Source organism: Plectropomus leopardus, chromosome 18 (genome assembly GCF_026936395.1).
Source record: "Plectropomus leopardus strain MGB_pleo_1.0 chromosome 18, ASM2693639v1, whole genome shotgun sequence".
Taxonomy (NCBI): domain Eukaryota; kingdom Metazoa; phylum Chordata; class Actinopteri; order Perciformes; family Serranidae; genus Plectropomus; species Plectropomus leopardus.
In genome coordinates, this window is record NC_142193.1 from 6,076,404 (window position 1) to 6,095,084 (window position 18,681).

At 35.5% G+C, this 18,681-nt stretch overlaps 1 protein-coding gene across 1 annotated transcript in view; it reads right to left on the reverse strand.

Moving 5' to 3' along the window:
* Positions 1–3,280: 3,280 nt before the first annotated feature.
* Positions 3,281–18,681, reverse strand: part of LOC121956206 (xylosyltransferase 1-like) — a 63,809-nt gene continuing 48,408 nt past the window's right edge. Inside the window, exon 11 of the mRNA XM_088091017.1 lies at positions 3,281–4,858. Coding sequence (XP_087947143.1) covers positions 4,536–4,858 — 323 coding nt within the window. The 3' untranslated portion in view covers positions 3,281–4,535. The remainder of the gene's footprint in view (positions 4,859–18,681) is intronic.

Consider the following 18,681-nt stretch of genomic DNA (forward strand, 5'->3'; position numbering starts at 1 on the left):
TGAAAAATATCTTAAAAGCCAATGTATCCCTCATTACACTTAGAGCTCATTATATTTTACAGCTTTGCTTCCCAATCAAAATATCTGCATAAATATAGATTCAAATCTGCACTAAAGTTGGTCCTAACTTAATTATGTTATTTTGTTCATAAAACAAAACCTGCCTTACAACTTTTCAAAACAATTTTTTTTACAGGCTAAAGTAGGTTTCACGATTTAATGATAGTTTTGTTTTACGTTTATTTGCATATGAAATCAAATCATTCAAATGTACCTTGACTGTGCCTCTTGCGTCCAGGTAAATCCTTAATTTAGTGTCAGTTAATGACTGATGCTCTCTGCATGTTTTGTTCCTGTGTTCTGCCGTATTTGTTTGTACAGCTGAACAGAAAAAGGCCGTTTCGATACCTTTCTGATCCACAACTCAAACATCTGGTAACATCCGCACCATGCGTCCGTCATTTCAAATAATAAATTATATATATAGAATCTTTTCTAGAATAAATATGACGTACTGATCATGTCCTTAAGTGCTGACTGTCAGAACAACAGTTCGTTCGGGGAAAACCCCACTGCTCTCCAGTTTTGGTCCCAAAAATATTGCAATATGGCAACTACATACACTGTAATAATTTAGTAAAAATGATAAAATATTATTTTTTATAGTAATGAAAAATATAACTAACTGAACATGGACTGCACCAGCAAGGATTAGGACATGTTTTTTGAGATTACCTTGCACCGTTTTGATTTAAAATCACACAGTATTTAAAAGTATTTATGTCGTACTTTGACATTTTGAGAACACTTATTTGCTTTCTTGAGTCTGATCAAAACCACTCTGTCTGTCTGATTAGCTTAGCTTTGCATAAAATCCTCCTACCAGCACCTTTAAAGCTCACTGATTAACATGTTACTTTTTTTTATTTGTACAAAATGTGTATAAATGACAATTTTGGGATGACAAATTTGGAAATGGGGTGGACAGCCTTTTTTTGGGTGAGGGGTGGTACAGTGACTTCCTTGAGTGAATCAGGGATCTTTAGGGGTGCTAATGGGCACGTTTTGTTACCTTTGGACAGAGCCAGGCTAGTTTGTTTTTCAGTCTTTATGCTTAGCTACCCTAACCAGCTGCTAACTGTAGCATAATTTTACTGCACAGACGTGAGTCTAATCTATACGTCTAACTCTCCGTAAGTAAATTCATTTAATTCTGTGAGAACATATTTCTCAGAATGTCAAACTGTTGCTATGAATGGGACTGCCATTATAAACCTGTTTAGCTACACTATGCAATGAAATCCAGTTTTAAACTAAATTTGATCTTTTTTTTACGTAACTGTAACACTGTGTTAAGAGCGGATGCTGAGCTGTCATTGTAAATCAACACCATTCATAATGTACATTGTTTCTCAATATAACTCACTGTGAACATGTTAAATCAACGTTCTACCTCCATTAAAAAAACATTAGCAAAATAAATCTGTTTTCCACTGGTCCTTAAAACCACACAGTGTAACCTTTATCCTTACTGGTGCAGCACAGACTTGGTATGAATATTTTATGTCTTGGCACAAAGTCAATCACTGAGCAGCATGGAAATCTGAAGGTGCATCTGATTGCTTGGGTGGCCTCCGCCTCCTCACCTGCTTCATCCAAACTCAACTCAAAGGAAACACACATTAAATACTTAATGCATGTATATGTAATTTCTAATATGGATGGATCAGAGTTATTATATTTAAATGTACAAAATAAGTTGTTTTGTTTTTACCCACCATCAACTTGTTCTGGTTATTCCTATCTGACATTGATGAAGAAATATTGAATCTCTGTTGCAGCGATGTCTAAAGTTTGACATTTTGAACATTTTGAATAGTCTAGCCCTGAAATAACTATTGCAGTAGTAATAGTATTGCAGTTAATTTTAGTAATAATCAAATAATTCCCTGTTTAAATCTCATTAAAATTAGGACTTGTTGTTTTTATTTAGTTCTGTAGTATAAATTATATATCTAAGGATGTCAGTGCTGAGACATATACAGCACAGTTTACATCACTAAGGCTTCACTTGTGCTCTGCTAACTGCTGATGGGCATTTGCTGATTCATTCAGATTAAAAAATCAGTTTAAAAGCATTAATGGACCTGTTAATATAAAATATTGTAACTGCTAATAAAAATGTGCTATGAGAACATCTGTCTTAGTTTCAGATATGTAGCTGCACTACGTAGCACTGTGTTTGTAATAAACTCGTCGCTGTGAAGCAGTTTGAAATGAGAGCAGATGAGTCAAAGGGCAGTGAGGACGCCAGATCACCCAAAACTGACCGACAAACTTTTACCATCAGTCCCGGCAAACACTCAAAGGCCTTTAGAAACAAAGGCGGACGTTTTTGTCCAAAAAACAAATCTCACTCGCTGCAAATATCAGCATATCAAATATTAGTCACTGACTAAAAAAAAAAAATGTTTTATATAAACTTCAGAATAAATTACTCACGTAGCAGTTGCACGCTTTGACACAGTCACATCAGTTTGTACAGCAAAGAGCAGATTTAAAAATGTGTGTACATTGAAATAAAAGAGGAGGTGAAGCTCTTCTGAGTTCCAGCATAGCGGACGTCTCACACTAAGTCTGAAGGATTCAGACATGGCACAGAAAGAAACAACTCTGAATACAGAGCCGCACGGCATCAGGGGAGAAAAGTGTTCTTAACAGGTGGTTTAAAAATGGTGGACAGTAACTCAGTGCCTTTACTGAAGTATAAATTTAAAATATCTTGACCACAAATATTGGACTTTTTACTTCACGACATCTACTGGACAGCTATAGTTACTGGTTACCTGCAAATATATATTTTACATAAATATACAGCAGCAATTTATGAAATGACTCACTTTTCATAGATAAAAAATTCTTCTACAGTGTGTAAAGCAGTAAAATTAGATCCACCTTGACCAACTACAAATTAACAAGCTGTATCCTCCAACAAAAAGCCCAATTTCCTTTGACACCTCTTTCAATTCAGACATTTTTGGGGGTCCATGAATGCAGCGCAAAGTGGTTTATTGATTTGTCAATGCAGTCGAAGCTGATCTGATCAGATCAGATTAGATCGATGGATGAGAGGAGCAGCTCCGAGATTGTGGTGCAATCAATAACTGAATGAATGGTATGTGTGTGTGTGTGTGTGTGTAATATATATATATATATATATATATATATATATATATATATATATATATATATATATATATATATATATATATATATATATATATATTATCCAATAGTGCTCCTAATAATCAGTCCAAAAATACAAAATCAATTGCTGACAGCAGATGCTTTGATTGCTTTGATGCCGCCACAAATAAATAAATGTGTGGGAAACCCTGCGTATAATTAAGAATACTTGGAATTTTTTTTTTAAATTTTCATGGTATTAATACATGTACTTAAGTAAAAAATCTGAGTACTTATTCCACCACTGGGTGTTTAACTGTCTTCCAAAAGACACATTCATAGTACATGGCTAAAATAACATGGCTAAATCTTTTTTTTTTTTTTTTTTTTTAAAGGTATACAAATGAGTTGAATGATCAGAATTCCCCCCTGATACCTACCTGGCTCTGTATCTATAGTTGCTAATATTTGTTTTAGGCTTATTATCTCTGCAATCTTATTATCTCTAGAATGTTGTTATCTAAAGAAAATAAATAATGTTCCTATTTTGTGTCTCAGGCCTGTTATCCCAAGATTTAAGTGCACCATTATCTCAAGAACTCAAACATTATATTGTGGTGATGAAGACGTAATTAATTCGAATTTTGAAGTGAATGAAGTCATGTCACCTGTTCTCACCAAGTGCCCGTGCAGCATCCACCAATCTGATTTTAGCCAGAAAAAAACAAAAGCTCATATGTTAACTTTTTTCTTTTATCAGTGCTCATTTTCCTTAAATCACTTGAGAGTTAAATTCAAAGAATTTAGCCTTTTGAATTACATCTAAACTTTGGATGAAAGTCTGAAATGTAATAAATATGACTACTGTAAAAACCTATATGCCAGGAAATTGAGCCCAAATTAAGCTGTGATCAATATTTTTTGCAATAAAAGGCCTAAGAATGAGCAACCAGGTCCATTTTCAGCAACTGAACATGTAAAACACACATCCTTAACCCAGGAGAACAGTCACAAGAGGTAAAGAGTTCTTCTGACGCACGTGCTTCAATGCACACTTATTCTCACACACACACACACACACACACACACACACACACACACACACACACACACACACAGTCACACATAGCTTTGAACAGCAGACTAAATGAGGACTGAAGGAGAAGACTTGTCCTCAGAGTTTGAGTTTGTTTCTCTTCTCATCGCTGCCACTCAAGTTTGAGTCATCCGTTTTCTTTCGCTTTGACGTTGCACAAACTTTAAATAAATAAATATCAGACACAAACAGGACATCAGCCCCGTGCCTTCCTTCATTTGTTCCTCTTGTCCTCCCTCAGTCTGTCCATCTGCTACCTGATGCGTCCATCCTCTCTGGGCGGTATCAATTCTGACTTGGTGTCGGGGCTGGCGGAGCTCCAGGCGGTGAGACGACAGCGCTGCATGACGGGACAGACGCTGGGTCCCATCGAGCAGACGTCCGCGGCCGACCAGTGGCCCTCCAGAAGACGGTCCAGCCAGCGACGCAGCGGTGCCCCTGTGAGTCCGGCGTTGGCCTCGGCTTCCTCCACGGCGCCCAGGCTCACCGGCAGCCTCAGCACCGGGTTCAGGCCGTGGAAACTCTGCTCCATGTAGGAGTTTCTGGCTGGTCCCCCATGCAACCGCAGCGCATCCTCTGGATTCCAGGACCACGGGTTAGGAGAGGGGAGGAGAGAGGAGAAGATGGGGTAGGGGAGAGGGAGTAAGATTAGTGGAAAATTGAATTTGGTAAATAATTTCCCGCTTCCACACTTCATTTTTTAGCCACCACTAAAAAACTACTTTGGATAACCATTAATTTAAGCTACAGTTGGTAAGTGTTATGAAAATAACTTTTTTCATATTTGCAGAAACTGTCACCATATTCTAGGACAAGTATATGCAGTACAAGAGACAGACAGTCTGTGAAAAAAGTCATGTCCCTCCTCCTCGTCCTTCTGCAGACTCCAGCGCACCGAGAACAACCAGTCAAAGTTGAGGAGTCTCTCACGCAACCGCCAACCGTGTCAATCACTGCTCGTGAACCGCAGTCTAAGTAGGCAGCGATGACCAAATATGCATCAAGAAAATCATGCAGAACCTACCAGTTAGAGCAACTTTCTAATTTTGCATTTAAACAGTACACTAAAATGTTTCCGAGAACATTTGAGGTGAGAATTAGGCAAATGTGCAGTAACAGAATCTCGATTCACATTTGTTCAGTGCTGCTGAGTTTGACATTTTGGTAGTTTGTTCACGGGCAGTGATTGACATGATTGACAGCTGTGTTAGAGACTTCTCGGCTCTGATTGTTTTTTCATTAACGTGGTAATGCCATTAGAATCATTTTTTGTTTCACAGATCATCAGTGTCATGTACGTCAATGTGAATATAAAGACAGTTTCAGCAAATAAGTTATTATAAAAGTTACAAAAAGTCCAATTTCATGTTAAGCATCCAATTTTCTAGCCCCATTTGTGAACTTGAAACCCTACGAGTTATTATGCCACTCAGTCACATAGACATCTAGGGCAAAAAGCCAAAAAGTCATCTTAAAAATAACTCCCTCAAGCTTTGCACTGAGACGTCTGGGTGCTTGCGTGCTGGAGTATTACAGAGTGCTGAGGTCGCCTGCAATCTTTGAAAAACTAAACAAAACAAACAAGCAACAACAGAAAAACAACAACCTGTAATTTCTCAAAAATTGCTGCTCGTCGATGTTTTCAAAATCCTGATATACTCCTTAGTCTACCTGGATAAAGATATTTTCTATCTGCTGCTAAAAAGGAGATTTTTGTTACCCTTTTTTGCAAGTCAAAAATTGTAGCTGGGTTGCTCAGTTTTATAGGTATTTTATTAGACACATTTTTGTATTAAACATCAATATTTTGATTATTGATATGATGCTTCTTTCTACACAATGAGTTTGGAAACATGGCATTTCTGTTTAACTTACTTAAAAAAACAGTTATTTCAGAAACGAGTAAAATATCTTTTTTGTGTTTTTCATCCATATGGTTTGAAGCGTCTTTAATGGTTCTGGAAACACGAATGGTGAGTTATTTATTTATCTATTTATTTTAAAGATCAGATTTACTGTGGGTGATTTTAGAGGACAAATATGTTGCAGTTTAACATACAGGCCCATGTTACAGAGGCACCGATACTCGTGCGTGCAAAAACACAATGTCACACACACTCTGATCAGATCACGTCACATGCCACCTTCACTTTATAACACCAGCCAATAAAACCTCTCACTGTCTATTCATATACCAGGCTTTACTTAGAGTTATGCAGTTATCCCCTGCACACACACACACACACACACACACACACACACACACAGAGGCCTGAGGAGGTCAAACAAATCAAACGGGGGAGGCTAATTCGAATAGAGGTGACCCTGTGGTGAGTGAGTGAGTGACTGGATACTGACACTATAAATATAAGTATGCATGGTGTTGACAACTGTGACAGGAGGGCCTCTGCTGTGTGTGTGTGTGTGTAATATAAGTTTTTGCTATTGAAGTACAAACCACAGTGACCCCTCTCAAGCTTTTAAATATCATTTAAACAAGTGTTTCCATTAAAGTTTCTTCAGGTTGATGCTCACAGTTTGTGCCAAATTCATAAAAATGTCAAAATATACTATGCCGTTCAAAAAAAAAAGAAGTCATTGTTCAAAAAAATAATTAAAATGTCATAGTATAGCATGGCACTCAAAAAAAACCTTAAAAAATTCATAGTGCAGTATGTTGATCATAAAGTCATAAATACATACAATTATAGTGTCATTAAAAAAAATCATAAAAATGTCATAGTGTAGTATTTCAAGAAAAAAAAAGAAGAACATCATTATTGTTTTGCTGACAACTTTTGCTGACATGAAAATGTCATAATATACTGTGTCTATCAAAAGTCATAAAAATGTTATAGCATAGTATGTTGTTCAAAAAACTGTGACAGTATGTTGTTTAAAAAGCCCTTAAAAACATCATAGTATAGCATGATGTTTTTTTTTTTCAAATCATGAAAAATATAATGTATGTTGTTCTAAGAAATGGGAACACTGTAGCATATCATTCTAAATAAATTCATTAAAACGTCATTATAGTATGTCATGAAAAACAAATAATAAACTGTTCAAAATTCATAAAAATCTGATACTACATTATATCCAGAAAAAATCATAAAATTTTATTGAAAAAACTGCTTTTAAAAAACAAATCAAAATGTGATGTACAGTATGTCAAGAAAAAATCATAAAAACCTCATTAGCATTTAGTTGAAAACATCATAGTACTGTATGTCAAGCATAAATAGGTTATGTTATAGTATGTTAATAAAAATGATATTGTATTGTATGCTGTTCAAAACACGATAAAGAAATCGTAGTGTAGTATGTCAAAACATTGCAGTATTATAAGTAGCATAAAATATAATATAAAAAGTTATATATAAATTTAAAACGTCATATGGCATTCAAATAGATCTTAGAAATGTCATGTATTGTAGGTCGTCCAAAAACTGATTAAATTGTCATAACATAGTATGTCCTTCAAAACATCACAAAATGTCATTTTGTTTGAAAAATTATGTGTTAAAAAAAATAATCCAAAGGTCATGAAATAAAATGTTGTTAAAACAAAACATGACAAGGTCATAGTATAGCACTTTTTTTAATTTTGAAAACACAATAGTAAAAAACATAAAAAGATTGAATGTCATTTTGAAGACCATAAAAACATCATGGTATATTAATGTTCTAGTATGTTGCTCAAAACATCTTAAAAAGGTAATAGCGTAGTTTGTCAAGTGAAAAATTATAAGAACGTGACGGTATAGTATTTCTTTCAAAACATGCTAAAAACGTCTGAGTGTTACTCAAAAAGTGCAGCTCAAAAAGTAATAAAAACAACATAGAATAATGTTGTCCAAAATTGAATAAAACGTCATACTGTCATTCAAAAAATGAAAAAAAAGTCATATATCATGATGATCAATCAGTGAAGAATGTCCATAAAGTCATAACACAAAAGATCAAAAACTGATCATCACTGTGTTATTTATAGAGTCAAAAAGGATATGGTACAGTATGTTGTTGAAATAAAAAACAGAAAAACTTCATAGAATAGTATGTCGGCCAAAAATTGCTAAACACTAATAAGTAAAGTGTTGTTGTTGTTGTCAAAAAAGTAAAAAAATGTCATAGTATGCCATTCAAAAAATGGTAAAAGCATTATCATATAATATATCGTCAAGAAATTGTTTAAAAACTGATGGTATACTATGTCATCATTTTTTGAACAACATAGTACATTATGAAGTTTCTATTATTTTTTGGTCGACATACTGTACTATGACATTTTTTTTGTTGTATTTTTGGTAGATAAACTATACTATGACCAATTTAGAAACTTCTGAATGACATACTACACTATGGCATCTTCCAAATTTTTTGGATGACATCCTAAACCATTTCGTTCTTATTATTTGAATGAAATACTATAAGATGATGATGACGGAGGGTTTTTTGAATGATATGCTTTGTGACACCTTAATCAAAAACTAGTTTTTGGACGACATTGTATACTATGATGTTTTTATCACTTTTTGATCGACATACTTTACTGTGACGTGTTCATGATTTTTTGAACGACATACATACTACTATGACATTTTTCCTATATTCTGATCAACCCACTATACTATGACATTTTCATCACTTTTTGAACAACATACAATACTATGAAGTTTTTATCATTTTTTTAAACAATAAACCATACTAGGATTTTGAACGGCATATTATACTGTTGTGATGCCCCTGGAACACTCATCAGTTCTGATTTGTCCTCTTGTCTTTCTTTCAGGATCTCCCTCCCTGCTCGGCTCCTACCACCTCGTCGTTGGGTTTCACCTCATCGGACACAAGTCTGTTTAAGCCTGGTCATTTCCAACATGGCTCTCTCCCTCCTGGAAGGCTGGTGGCTCTCAGGCGTCCGCCATGGTTTTGTTTGCTTTTTGTTTCCTTATGGTTTAAGTTAGCACCCAGACCTCACCACTGACTACTGAACTACATCTTATTTTGCATTTTGTTGTGTTATCTTTAATAAATTCATTAATTTAAATGGTTACTGTGTGGGCCTCTCTTTTTTGTTATGCTCTTGAACAAGCTTGGCATAACACTGACATTTCAATCACTATTAGAACCACGTGTAACACTATGACGTTTTTTTTAAATCATTTATTTGAACAACATACTATTCTATAATTTTTTTAAAAAGTTTTTGAACAACATACTGTACTCTGATGCTTATGTGGTTTTCACCTGATTTTTGGACATGTCATAGTTTGACATTTTTCGCCATATCGAGTTTTTTTTTAACATGCTATTTTATGGTGTTTTTGGCCATTTTGAAACCTCATATGCTGTGGTGTCTCTCTGCATGCTATTTTATGAGGTTTTATGTGGTTTTCAGATGTTTTTGGGAGGTCATATTTTGATATTTTAGCCATACTATAGCCTTGCCCTCACAGTTATATTTCAATATGCTATATTACGGTGTTTTGGGCCATTTTGAAACATTATATGCCAGTGCATGTGTAGGCACGCTATTATATGCTGTTTTGAGAAGTTTTCAGCTGTTTTTGGGACAGGTCATATTTTGACATTTTTTGCCATACTATAGCCTTACCTTTTCGCTCATTTTTTCATGCATTTTTTCATGCATTATTATGGTGTTTTTTGACTTTTTAGCAAAATTCTTTGCTATGGAGTGTCTTGGCATGCTACTTTATGCTGTTTTAAAGTGTTTTCAGCTGTTTTTGGGACATTATATTTTGGCATTTTTAGCCATACTATAGCCTTGCCTTTTCAGTCATTTTTTCAACATGCATTATTATGGTATTTTTGGCTGTTTTTGCAACATTCTTTGCTATAGCGTGTCTCTGCATGCTATTTTAAGCTGTTTTAAAAAAATTTCTGCTGTTTTTGGGACATGTCATATTTTGAAATTTTTGTCCATACTATAGCAATGCTTTTTCAATCATTTTTTCATCATGCATTATTATGGTGTTTTGGACATTTTTGCAACATTCTTTGCTATGGCGTGTCTCTGCATGCTATTTCAAGCTGTTTTTAAGTTTTTTCAGCTGTTTTTGGGACATGTCATTTTTTGAAATTTTTAGCCATACTATAGCCTTGCCTTTTCGCTCATTTTTTCAGCATGCATTATTATGGTGTTTTTGGACTTTTTGCAAAATTCTTTGCTATGGCGTGTCTTGGCATGCTATTTTATGCTGTTTTGAGGTGTTTTCAGCCATATTTTGACATTTTTAGCCATACTATAGCCTTGCCTTCTCGATTATTTTTTCAGCATGCATTATTATGGTGCTGAAGGCCATTTTTGCAACATTCTTTGCTATGGGGTGTCTTGGCATGCGATTTTATGCTGTTTTCAGGTGTTTTCAGCTGTTTTTTGGACATGTCACATTTTGGCATTTTTGCCTTCTTGGTCATTTTTTCAGCATGCATTATTATGGTGTTTTTGGACTATTTAGCAACATTCTTTGCTATGACGTGTCTTGGCATGCTATTTTAAGCTGCTTTAAAGTTTTTTCTGCTGTTGTTGGGACATGTCATATTTTGAAATTTTTGTCCATACTATAGCCTTGCCTTCTCTGTCATTTTTTCAACATGCATTATTTTGGTGTTTTTGGTCATTTTTGCAACATTCTGTGCTATGGTGTGTTTCTGCAAGATATTTCATGCTGTTTTGAGGTGTTTTCAGCTGTTTTTGGGACATGTAATATTTTGACAATTTTAACCACCAGGAGTGGAGCCTGCGGCTTAATTTGACTCAACACGGGAAACCTCACCCGGCCCGGACACGGAAAGGATTGACAGATTGATAGCTCTTTCTCGATTGCTTGCCTTGCTTTTTTGGTCAGATTTTTGACATGCTAGATTTTGTTGTTTTTGGCCATAATTGCACGTTTTATTGCTATGGCGTGTCTAAGCATGCTATTTTATGCTGTTTTGAGGTGTTTTCAACTGTTTTTGGGACGGGTCACATTTTGACATTTTTGCCATACTATAGCCTTGCTTTTTTGGTCAGATTTTTGACATGCTAGATTTTGGTGTTTGGTGGCATAATTGCACGTTTTATTGTAATGGTGTGCCTAAGCACGCTATTTTATGCTGTTTCGAGGTGTTTTCAACTGTTTTTGGGACGGGTCACATTTTGACATTTTTGCCATACTATAGCCTTGCTTTTTTGGTCAGATTTTTGACATGCTAGATTTTGTTGTTTTTGGCCATAATTGCACGTTTTATTGCTATGGCGTGTCTAAGCATGCTATTTTATGCTGTTTTGAGGTGTTTTCAACTGTTTTTGGGACGGGTCAAATTTTGACATTTTTGCCATACTATAGCCTTGCTTTTTTGGTCAGATTTTTGACATGCTAGATTTAGTTTTTTTTGGCCATAACTGCACATTTTATTGCTATGGCATGTGTAAGCACGCTATTTTATGCTGTTTGCAGGTGTTTTCAACTGTTTTTGGGACGGGTCAAATTTTGACATTTTTGCCATACTATAGCCTTGGTTTTTTGGTCAGATTTTTGACATCCTAGATTTTGCTTTTTTTGGTCATAATTGCACATTTTATTGCTATGGCGTGTCTATGCACACTATTTTATGCTGTTTCGAGGTGTTTTCAACTGTTTTTGGGATGGGTCACATTTTGACATTTTTGCCATACTATAGCCTTGCTTTTTTGGTCAGATTTTTGACATGCTAGATTTTGTTGTTTTTGGCCATAATTGCACGTTTTATTGCTATGGCGTGTCTAAGCATGCTATTTTATGCTGTTTTGAGGTATTTTCAACTGTTTTTGGGACGGGTCACATTTTGACATTTTTGCCATACTATAGCCTTACTTTTTTGGTCAGATTTTTGACATGCTAGATTTTGTTGTTTTTGACCATAACTGCACATTTTATTGCTATGGCGTGTGTAAGCACGCTATTTTATGCTGTTTTGAGGTGTTTTCAACTGTTTTTGGGACGGGTCACATTTTGACATTTTTGCCATACTATAGCCTTGCTTTTTTGGTCAGATTTTTGACATGCTAGATTTTGGTGTTTGGTGGCATAATTGCACGTTTTATTGTAATGGTGTGCCTAAGCACGCTATTTTATGCTGTTTCGAGGTGTTTTCAACTGTTTTTGGGACGGGTCACATTTTGACATTTTTGCCATACTATAGCCTTGCTTTTTTGGTCAGATTTTTGACATGCTAGATTTTGTTTTTTTTGGCCATTATTGCACATTTTATTGCTATGGCGTGTCTAAGCATGCTATTTTATGCTGTTTTGAGGTGTTTTCAACTGTTTTTGGGACGGGTCACATTTTGACATTTTTGCCATACTATAGCCTTACTTTTTTGGTCAGATTTTTGACATGCTAGATTTTGTTTTTTTTGGCCATAACTGTACATTTTATTGCTATGGCATGTGTAAGCACGCTATTTTATGCTGTTTTGAGGTGTTTTCAACTGTTTTTGGGACGGGTCAAATTTTGACATTTTTGCCATACTATAGCCTTGCTTTTTTGGTCAGATTTTTGACATGCTAGATTTTGTTTTTTTTGGTCATAATTGCACATTTTATTGCTATGGCGTGTCTATGCACACTATTTTATGCTGTTTCGAGGTGTTTTCAACTGTTTTTGGGATGGGTCACATTTTGACATTTTTGCCATACTATAGCCTTGCTTTTTTGGTCAGATTTTTGACATGCTAGATTTTGTTTTTTTTGGCCATAATTGCACGTATCATTGCTATGGCATGCCTAAGCATGCTATTTTATGCTGTTTTGAGGTGTTTTCAACTGTTTTTGGGACGGGTCACATTTTGACATTTTTGCCATACTATAGCCTTGCTTTTTTGGTCAGATTTTTGACATGCTAGATTTTGTTGTTTTTGGCCATAATTGCACGTTTTATTGCTATGGCGTGTCTAAGCATGCTATTTTATGCTGTTTTGAGGTGTTTTCAACTGTTTTTGGGACGGGTCACATTTTGACATTTTTGCCATACTATAGCCTTACTTTTTTGGTCAGATTTTTGACATGCTAGATTTTGTTTTTTTTGGCCATAACTGCACATTTTATTGCTATGGCATGTGTAAGCACGCTATTTTATGCTGTTTCGAGGTGTTTTCAACTGTTTTTGGGACGGGTCAAATTTTGACATTTTTGCCATACTATAGCCTTGCTTTTTTGGTCAGATTTTTGACATGCTAGATTTTGGTTTTTTTGGTCATAATTGCACATTTTATTGCTATGGCGTGTCTATGCACACTATTTTATGCTGTTTCGAGGTGTTTTCAACTGTTTTTGGGACGGGTCACATTTTGACATTTTTGCCATACTATAGCCTTGGTTTTTTGGTCAGATTTTTGACATCCTAGATTTTGTTTTTTTTGGTCATAATTGCACATTGTATTGCTATGGCATGTCTATTCACACTATTTTATGCTGTTTTGAGGTCTTTTCAACTGTTTTTGGGACGGGTCAAATTTTGACATTTTTGCCATACTATAGCCTTGCTATTTTTTTCAAATTTTTGACATCCTAGATTTTGGTGTTTGGTGGCATAATTGCACGTTTTATTGTAATGGTGTGCCTAAGCACGCTATTTTATGCTGTTTCGAGGTGTTTTCAACTGTTTTTGGGACGGGTCACATTTTGACATTTTTGCCATACTATAGCCTTACTTTTTTGGTCAGATTTTTGACATGCTAGATTTTGTTTTTTTTGGCCATAATTGCACGTATCATTGCTATGGCATGCCTAAGCATGCTATTTTATGCTGTTTTGAGGTGTTTTCAACTGTTTTTGGGACGGGTCACATTTTGACATTTTTGCCATACTATAGCCTTACTTTTTTGGTCAGATTTTTGACATGCTAGATTTTGTTTTTTTTGGCCATAACTGCACGTTTTAATGCTATGGCGTGCCTGAGCATGCTATTTTATGCTGTTTTGAGGTGTTTTCAACTGTTTTTGGGACGGGTCAAATTTTGACATTTTTGCCATACTTTTGCCTTGCTTTTTTGGACAGATTTTTGACATGCTAGATTTTGGTGTTTGGTGGCATAATTGCACGTTTTATTGCTATGGCGTGTCTAAGCATGCTATTTTATGTGCTTTTGAGGTGTTTTCAACTGTTTTTGGGATGGGTCACATTTTGACATTTTTGCCATACTATAGCCTTGCTATTTTTTTCAAATTTTTGACATGCTAGATTTTGTTGTTTTTGGCCATAATTGCACGTTTTAATGCTATGGCGTGCCTGAGCATGCTATTTTATGTGCTTTTGAGGTGTTTTCAACTGTTTTTGGGATGGGTCAATTTTGACATTTTTGCCATACTATAGCCTTGCTTTTTTGGTCAGATTTTTGACATGCTAGATTTTGGTGTTTTTGGCCATAATTGCACGTTTTATTGCTATGGCGTGCCTGAGCATGCTATTTTATGCTGTTTTGAGGTGTTTTCAACTGTTTTTGGGACGGGTCAAATTTTGACATTTTTGCCATACTATAGCCTTGCTTTTTGGTCAGATTTTTGACATGCTAGATTTTGTTTTTTTTGGCCATAATTGCACATTTTATTGCTATGGTGTGTCTAAGCACGGTATTTTATGCTGTTTTGAGGTATTTTCAACTGTTTTTGGGACGGGTCAAATTTTGACATTTTTGCCATACTATAGCCTTGCTTTTTTGGACAGATTTTTGACATGCTAGATTTTGGTGTTTGGTGGCATAATTGCACGTTTTATTGCTATGGCGTGTCTAAGCATGCTATTTTATGTGCTTTTGAGGTGTTTTCAACTGTTTTTGGGATGGGTCACATTTTGACATTTTTGCCATACTATAGCCTTGCTATTTTTTTCAAATTTTTGACATGCTAGATTTTGTTGTTTTTGGCCATAATTGCACGTTTTAATGCTATGGCGTGCCTGAGCATGCTATTTTATGCTGTTTTGAGGTGTTTTCAACTGTTTTTGGGACGGGTCAAATTTTGACATTTTTGCCATACTATAGCCTTACTTTTTTGGTCAGATTTTTGACATGCTAGATTTTGTTTTTTTTGGCCATAATTGCACGTTTTAATGCTATGGCGTGCCTGAGCATGCTATTTTATGTGCTTTTGAGGTGTTTTCAACTGTTTTTGGGATGGGTCAATTTTGACATTTTTGCCATACTATAGCCTTGCTTTTTTGGTCAGATTTTTGACATGCTAGATTTTGGTGTTTTTGGCCATAATTGCACGTTTTATTGCTATGGCGTGCCTGAGCATGCTATTTTATGCTGTTTTGAGGTGTTTTCAACTGTTTTTGGGATGGGTCAAATTTTGACATTTTTGCCATACTATAGCCTTGCTTTTTTGGTCAGATTTTTGACATGCTAGATTTTGTTTTTTTTGGCCATAATTGCACATTTTATTGCTATGGTGTGTGTAAGCACGGTATTTTATGCTGTTTTGAGGTATTTTCAACTGTTTTTGGGACGGGTCAAATTTTGACATTTTTGCCATACTATAGCCTTGCTATTTTTTTCAAATTTTTGACATGCTAGATTTTGTTGTTTTTGGCCATAATTGCACGTTTTAATGCTATGGCGTGCCTGAGCATGCTATTTTATGCTGTTTTGAGGTATTTTCAACTGTTTTTGGGACGGGTCAAATTTTGACATTTTTGCCATACTATAGCCTTGCTTTTTTGGTCAGATTTTTGACATGCTAGATTTTGTTGTTTTTGGCCATAATGGCACGTTTTATTGCTATGGCGTGCCTGAGCATGCTAGTTTATGCTGTTTTGAGGTGTTTTCAAACGTTTTTGGGACGGGTCAAATTTTGACACATTTGCCATACTATAGCCTTGCTTTTTTGGTCAGATTTTTGACATGCAAGATTATGTTTTTTTTGGCCATAATTGCACGTTTCATTGCTTTGGCGTGCCGAAGCACGCTATTTTATGCTGTTTTGAGGTGTTTTCAACTGTTTTTGGGACGGGTCACATTTTGACATTTTTGCCATACTATAGCCTTGCTTTTTTGGTCAGATTTTTGACATGCTAGATTTTGTTTTTTTTGGTCATAATTACACGTTTTATTGCTATGGCGTGTCTAAGCACACTATTCTATGTGCTTTTGAGGTGTTTTCAACTGTTTTTGGGACGGTTCAAATTTTGACATTTTTGCCATACTATAGCCTTGCTATTTTTTTCAAATTTTTGACATGCTAGATTTTGTTGTTTTTGGCCATAATTGCACGTTTTAATGCTATGGCGTGCCTGAGCATGCTATTTTATGCTGTTTTGAGGTGTTTTCAAGTGTTTTTGGGACGGGTCAAATTTTGACATTTTTGCCATACTATAGCCTTACTTTTTTGGTCAGATTTTTGACATGCTAGATTTTGGTGTTTGGTGGCATAATTGCACGTTTCATTGCTATGGCGTGCCTAAGCACGCTATTTTATGCTGTTTCGAGGTGTTTTCAACTGTTTTTGGGACGGGTCAAATTTTGACATTTTTGCCATACTATAGCCTTGCTATTTTATTCAAATTTTTGACATCCTAGATTTTGTTGTTTTTGGCCATAATTGCACGTTTTAATGCTATGGCGTGCCTGAGCATGCTATTTTATGTGCTTTTGAGGTGTTTTCAACTGTTTTTGGGATGGGTCAATTTTGACATTTTTGCCATACTATAGCCTTGCTTTTTTGGTCAGATTTTTGACATGCTAGATTTTGTTGTTTTTGGCCATAATTGCACGTTTTATTGCTATGGCGTGCCTGAGCATGCTATTTTATGCTGTTTTGAGGTGTTTTCAACTGTTTTTGGGACGGGTCACATTTTGACATTTTTGCCATACTATAGCCTTGCTTTTTTGGTCAGATTTTTGACATGCTAGATTTTGTTTTTTTTGGTCATAATTGCACATTTTATTGCTATGGCATGTCTATGCACACTATTTTATGCTGTTTTGAGGTCTTTTCAACTGTTTTTGGGACGGGTCAAATTTTGACATTTTTGCCATACTATAGCCTTGCTATTTTTTTCAAATTTTTGACATGCTAGATTTTGTTGTTTTTGGCCATAATTGCACGTTTTAATGCTATGGCGTGCCTGAGCATGCTATTTTATGCTGTTTTGAGGTATTTTCAACTGTTTTTGGGACGGGTCAAATTTTGACATTTTTGCCATACTATAGCCTTACTTTTTTGGACAGATTTTTGACATGCTAGATTTTGGTGTTTGGTGGCATAATTGCACGTTTTATTGCTATGGCGTGTCTAAGCATGCTATTTTATGTGCTTTTGAGGTGTTTTCAACTGTTTTTGGAATGGGTCACATTTTGACATTTTTGCCATACTATAGCCTTGCTTTTTTGGTCAGATTTTTGACATGCTAGATTTTGGTGTTTGGTGGCATAATTGCACGTTTTATTGCTATGGCGTGCCTAAGCACGCTATTTTATGCTGTTTCGAGGTGTTTTCAACTGTTTTTGGGACGGGTCACATTTTGACATTTTTGCCATACTATAGCCTTGCTTTTTTGGTCAGATTTTTGACATGCTAGATTTTGTTTTTTTTGGTCATAATTGCACATTTTATTGCTATGGCGTGTCTAAGCACACTATTTTATGCTGTTTCGAGGTGTTTTCAACTGTTTTTGGGACGGGTCAATTTTGACATTTTTGCCATACTATAGCCTTGCTTTTTTGGTCAGATTTTTGACATGCTAGATTTTGTTGTTTTTGGCCATAATTGCACGTTTTATTGCTATGGCGTGCCTGAGCATGCTATTTTATGCTGTTTTGAGGTGTTTTCAACTGTTTTTGGGATGGGTCAAATTTTGACATTTTTGCCATACTATAGCCTTGCTGTTTTCTTCAAATTTTTGACAGCCTAGATTTAGCTGTTTTTGGCCATAATTGCACGTTTTAATGTTATGGTGTGCTTGAGCACGCTAGTTTATGCTGTTTTGAGGTGTTTTCAAACGTTTTTGGGACGGGTCAAATTTTGACACATTTGCCATACTATAGCCTTACTTTTTTGGTCAGATTTTTGACATGCAAGATTATGGTTTTTTTGGCCATAATTGCACGTTTCATTGCTTTGGCGTGCCGAAGCACGCTATTTTATGCTGTTTTGAGGTGTTTTCAACTGTTTTTGGGACGGGTCACATTTTGACATTTTTGCCATACTATAGCCTTGCTTTTTTGGTCAGATTTTTGACATGCTAGATTTTGTTTTTTTTGGTCATAATTACACGTTTTATTGCTATGGCGTGTCTAAGCACACTATTCTATGTGCTTTTGAGGTGTTTTCAACTGTTTTTGGGACGGTTCAAATTTTGACATTTTTGCCATACTATAGCCTTACTTTTTTGGTCAGATTTTTGACATGCTAGA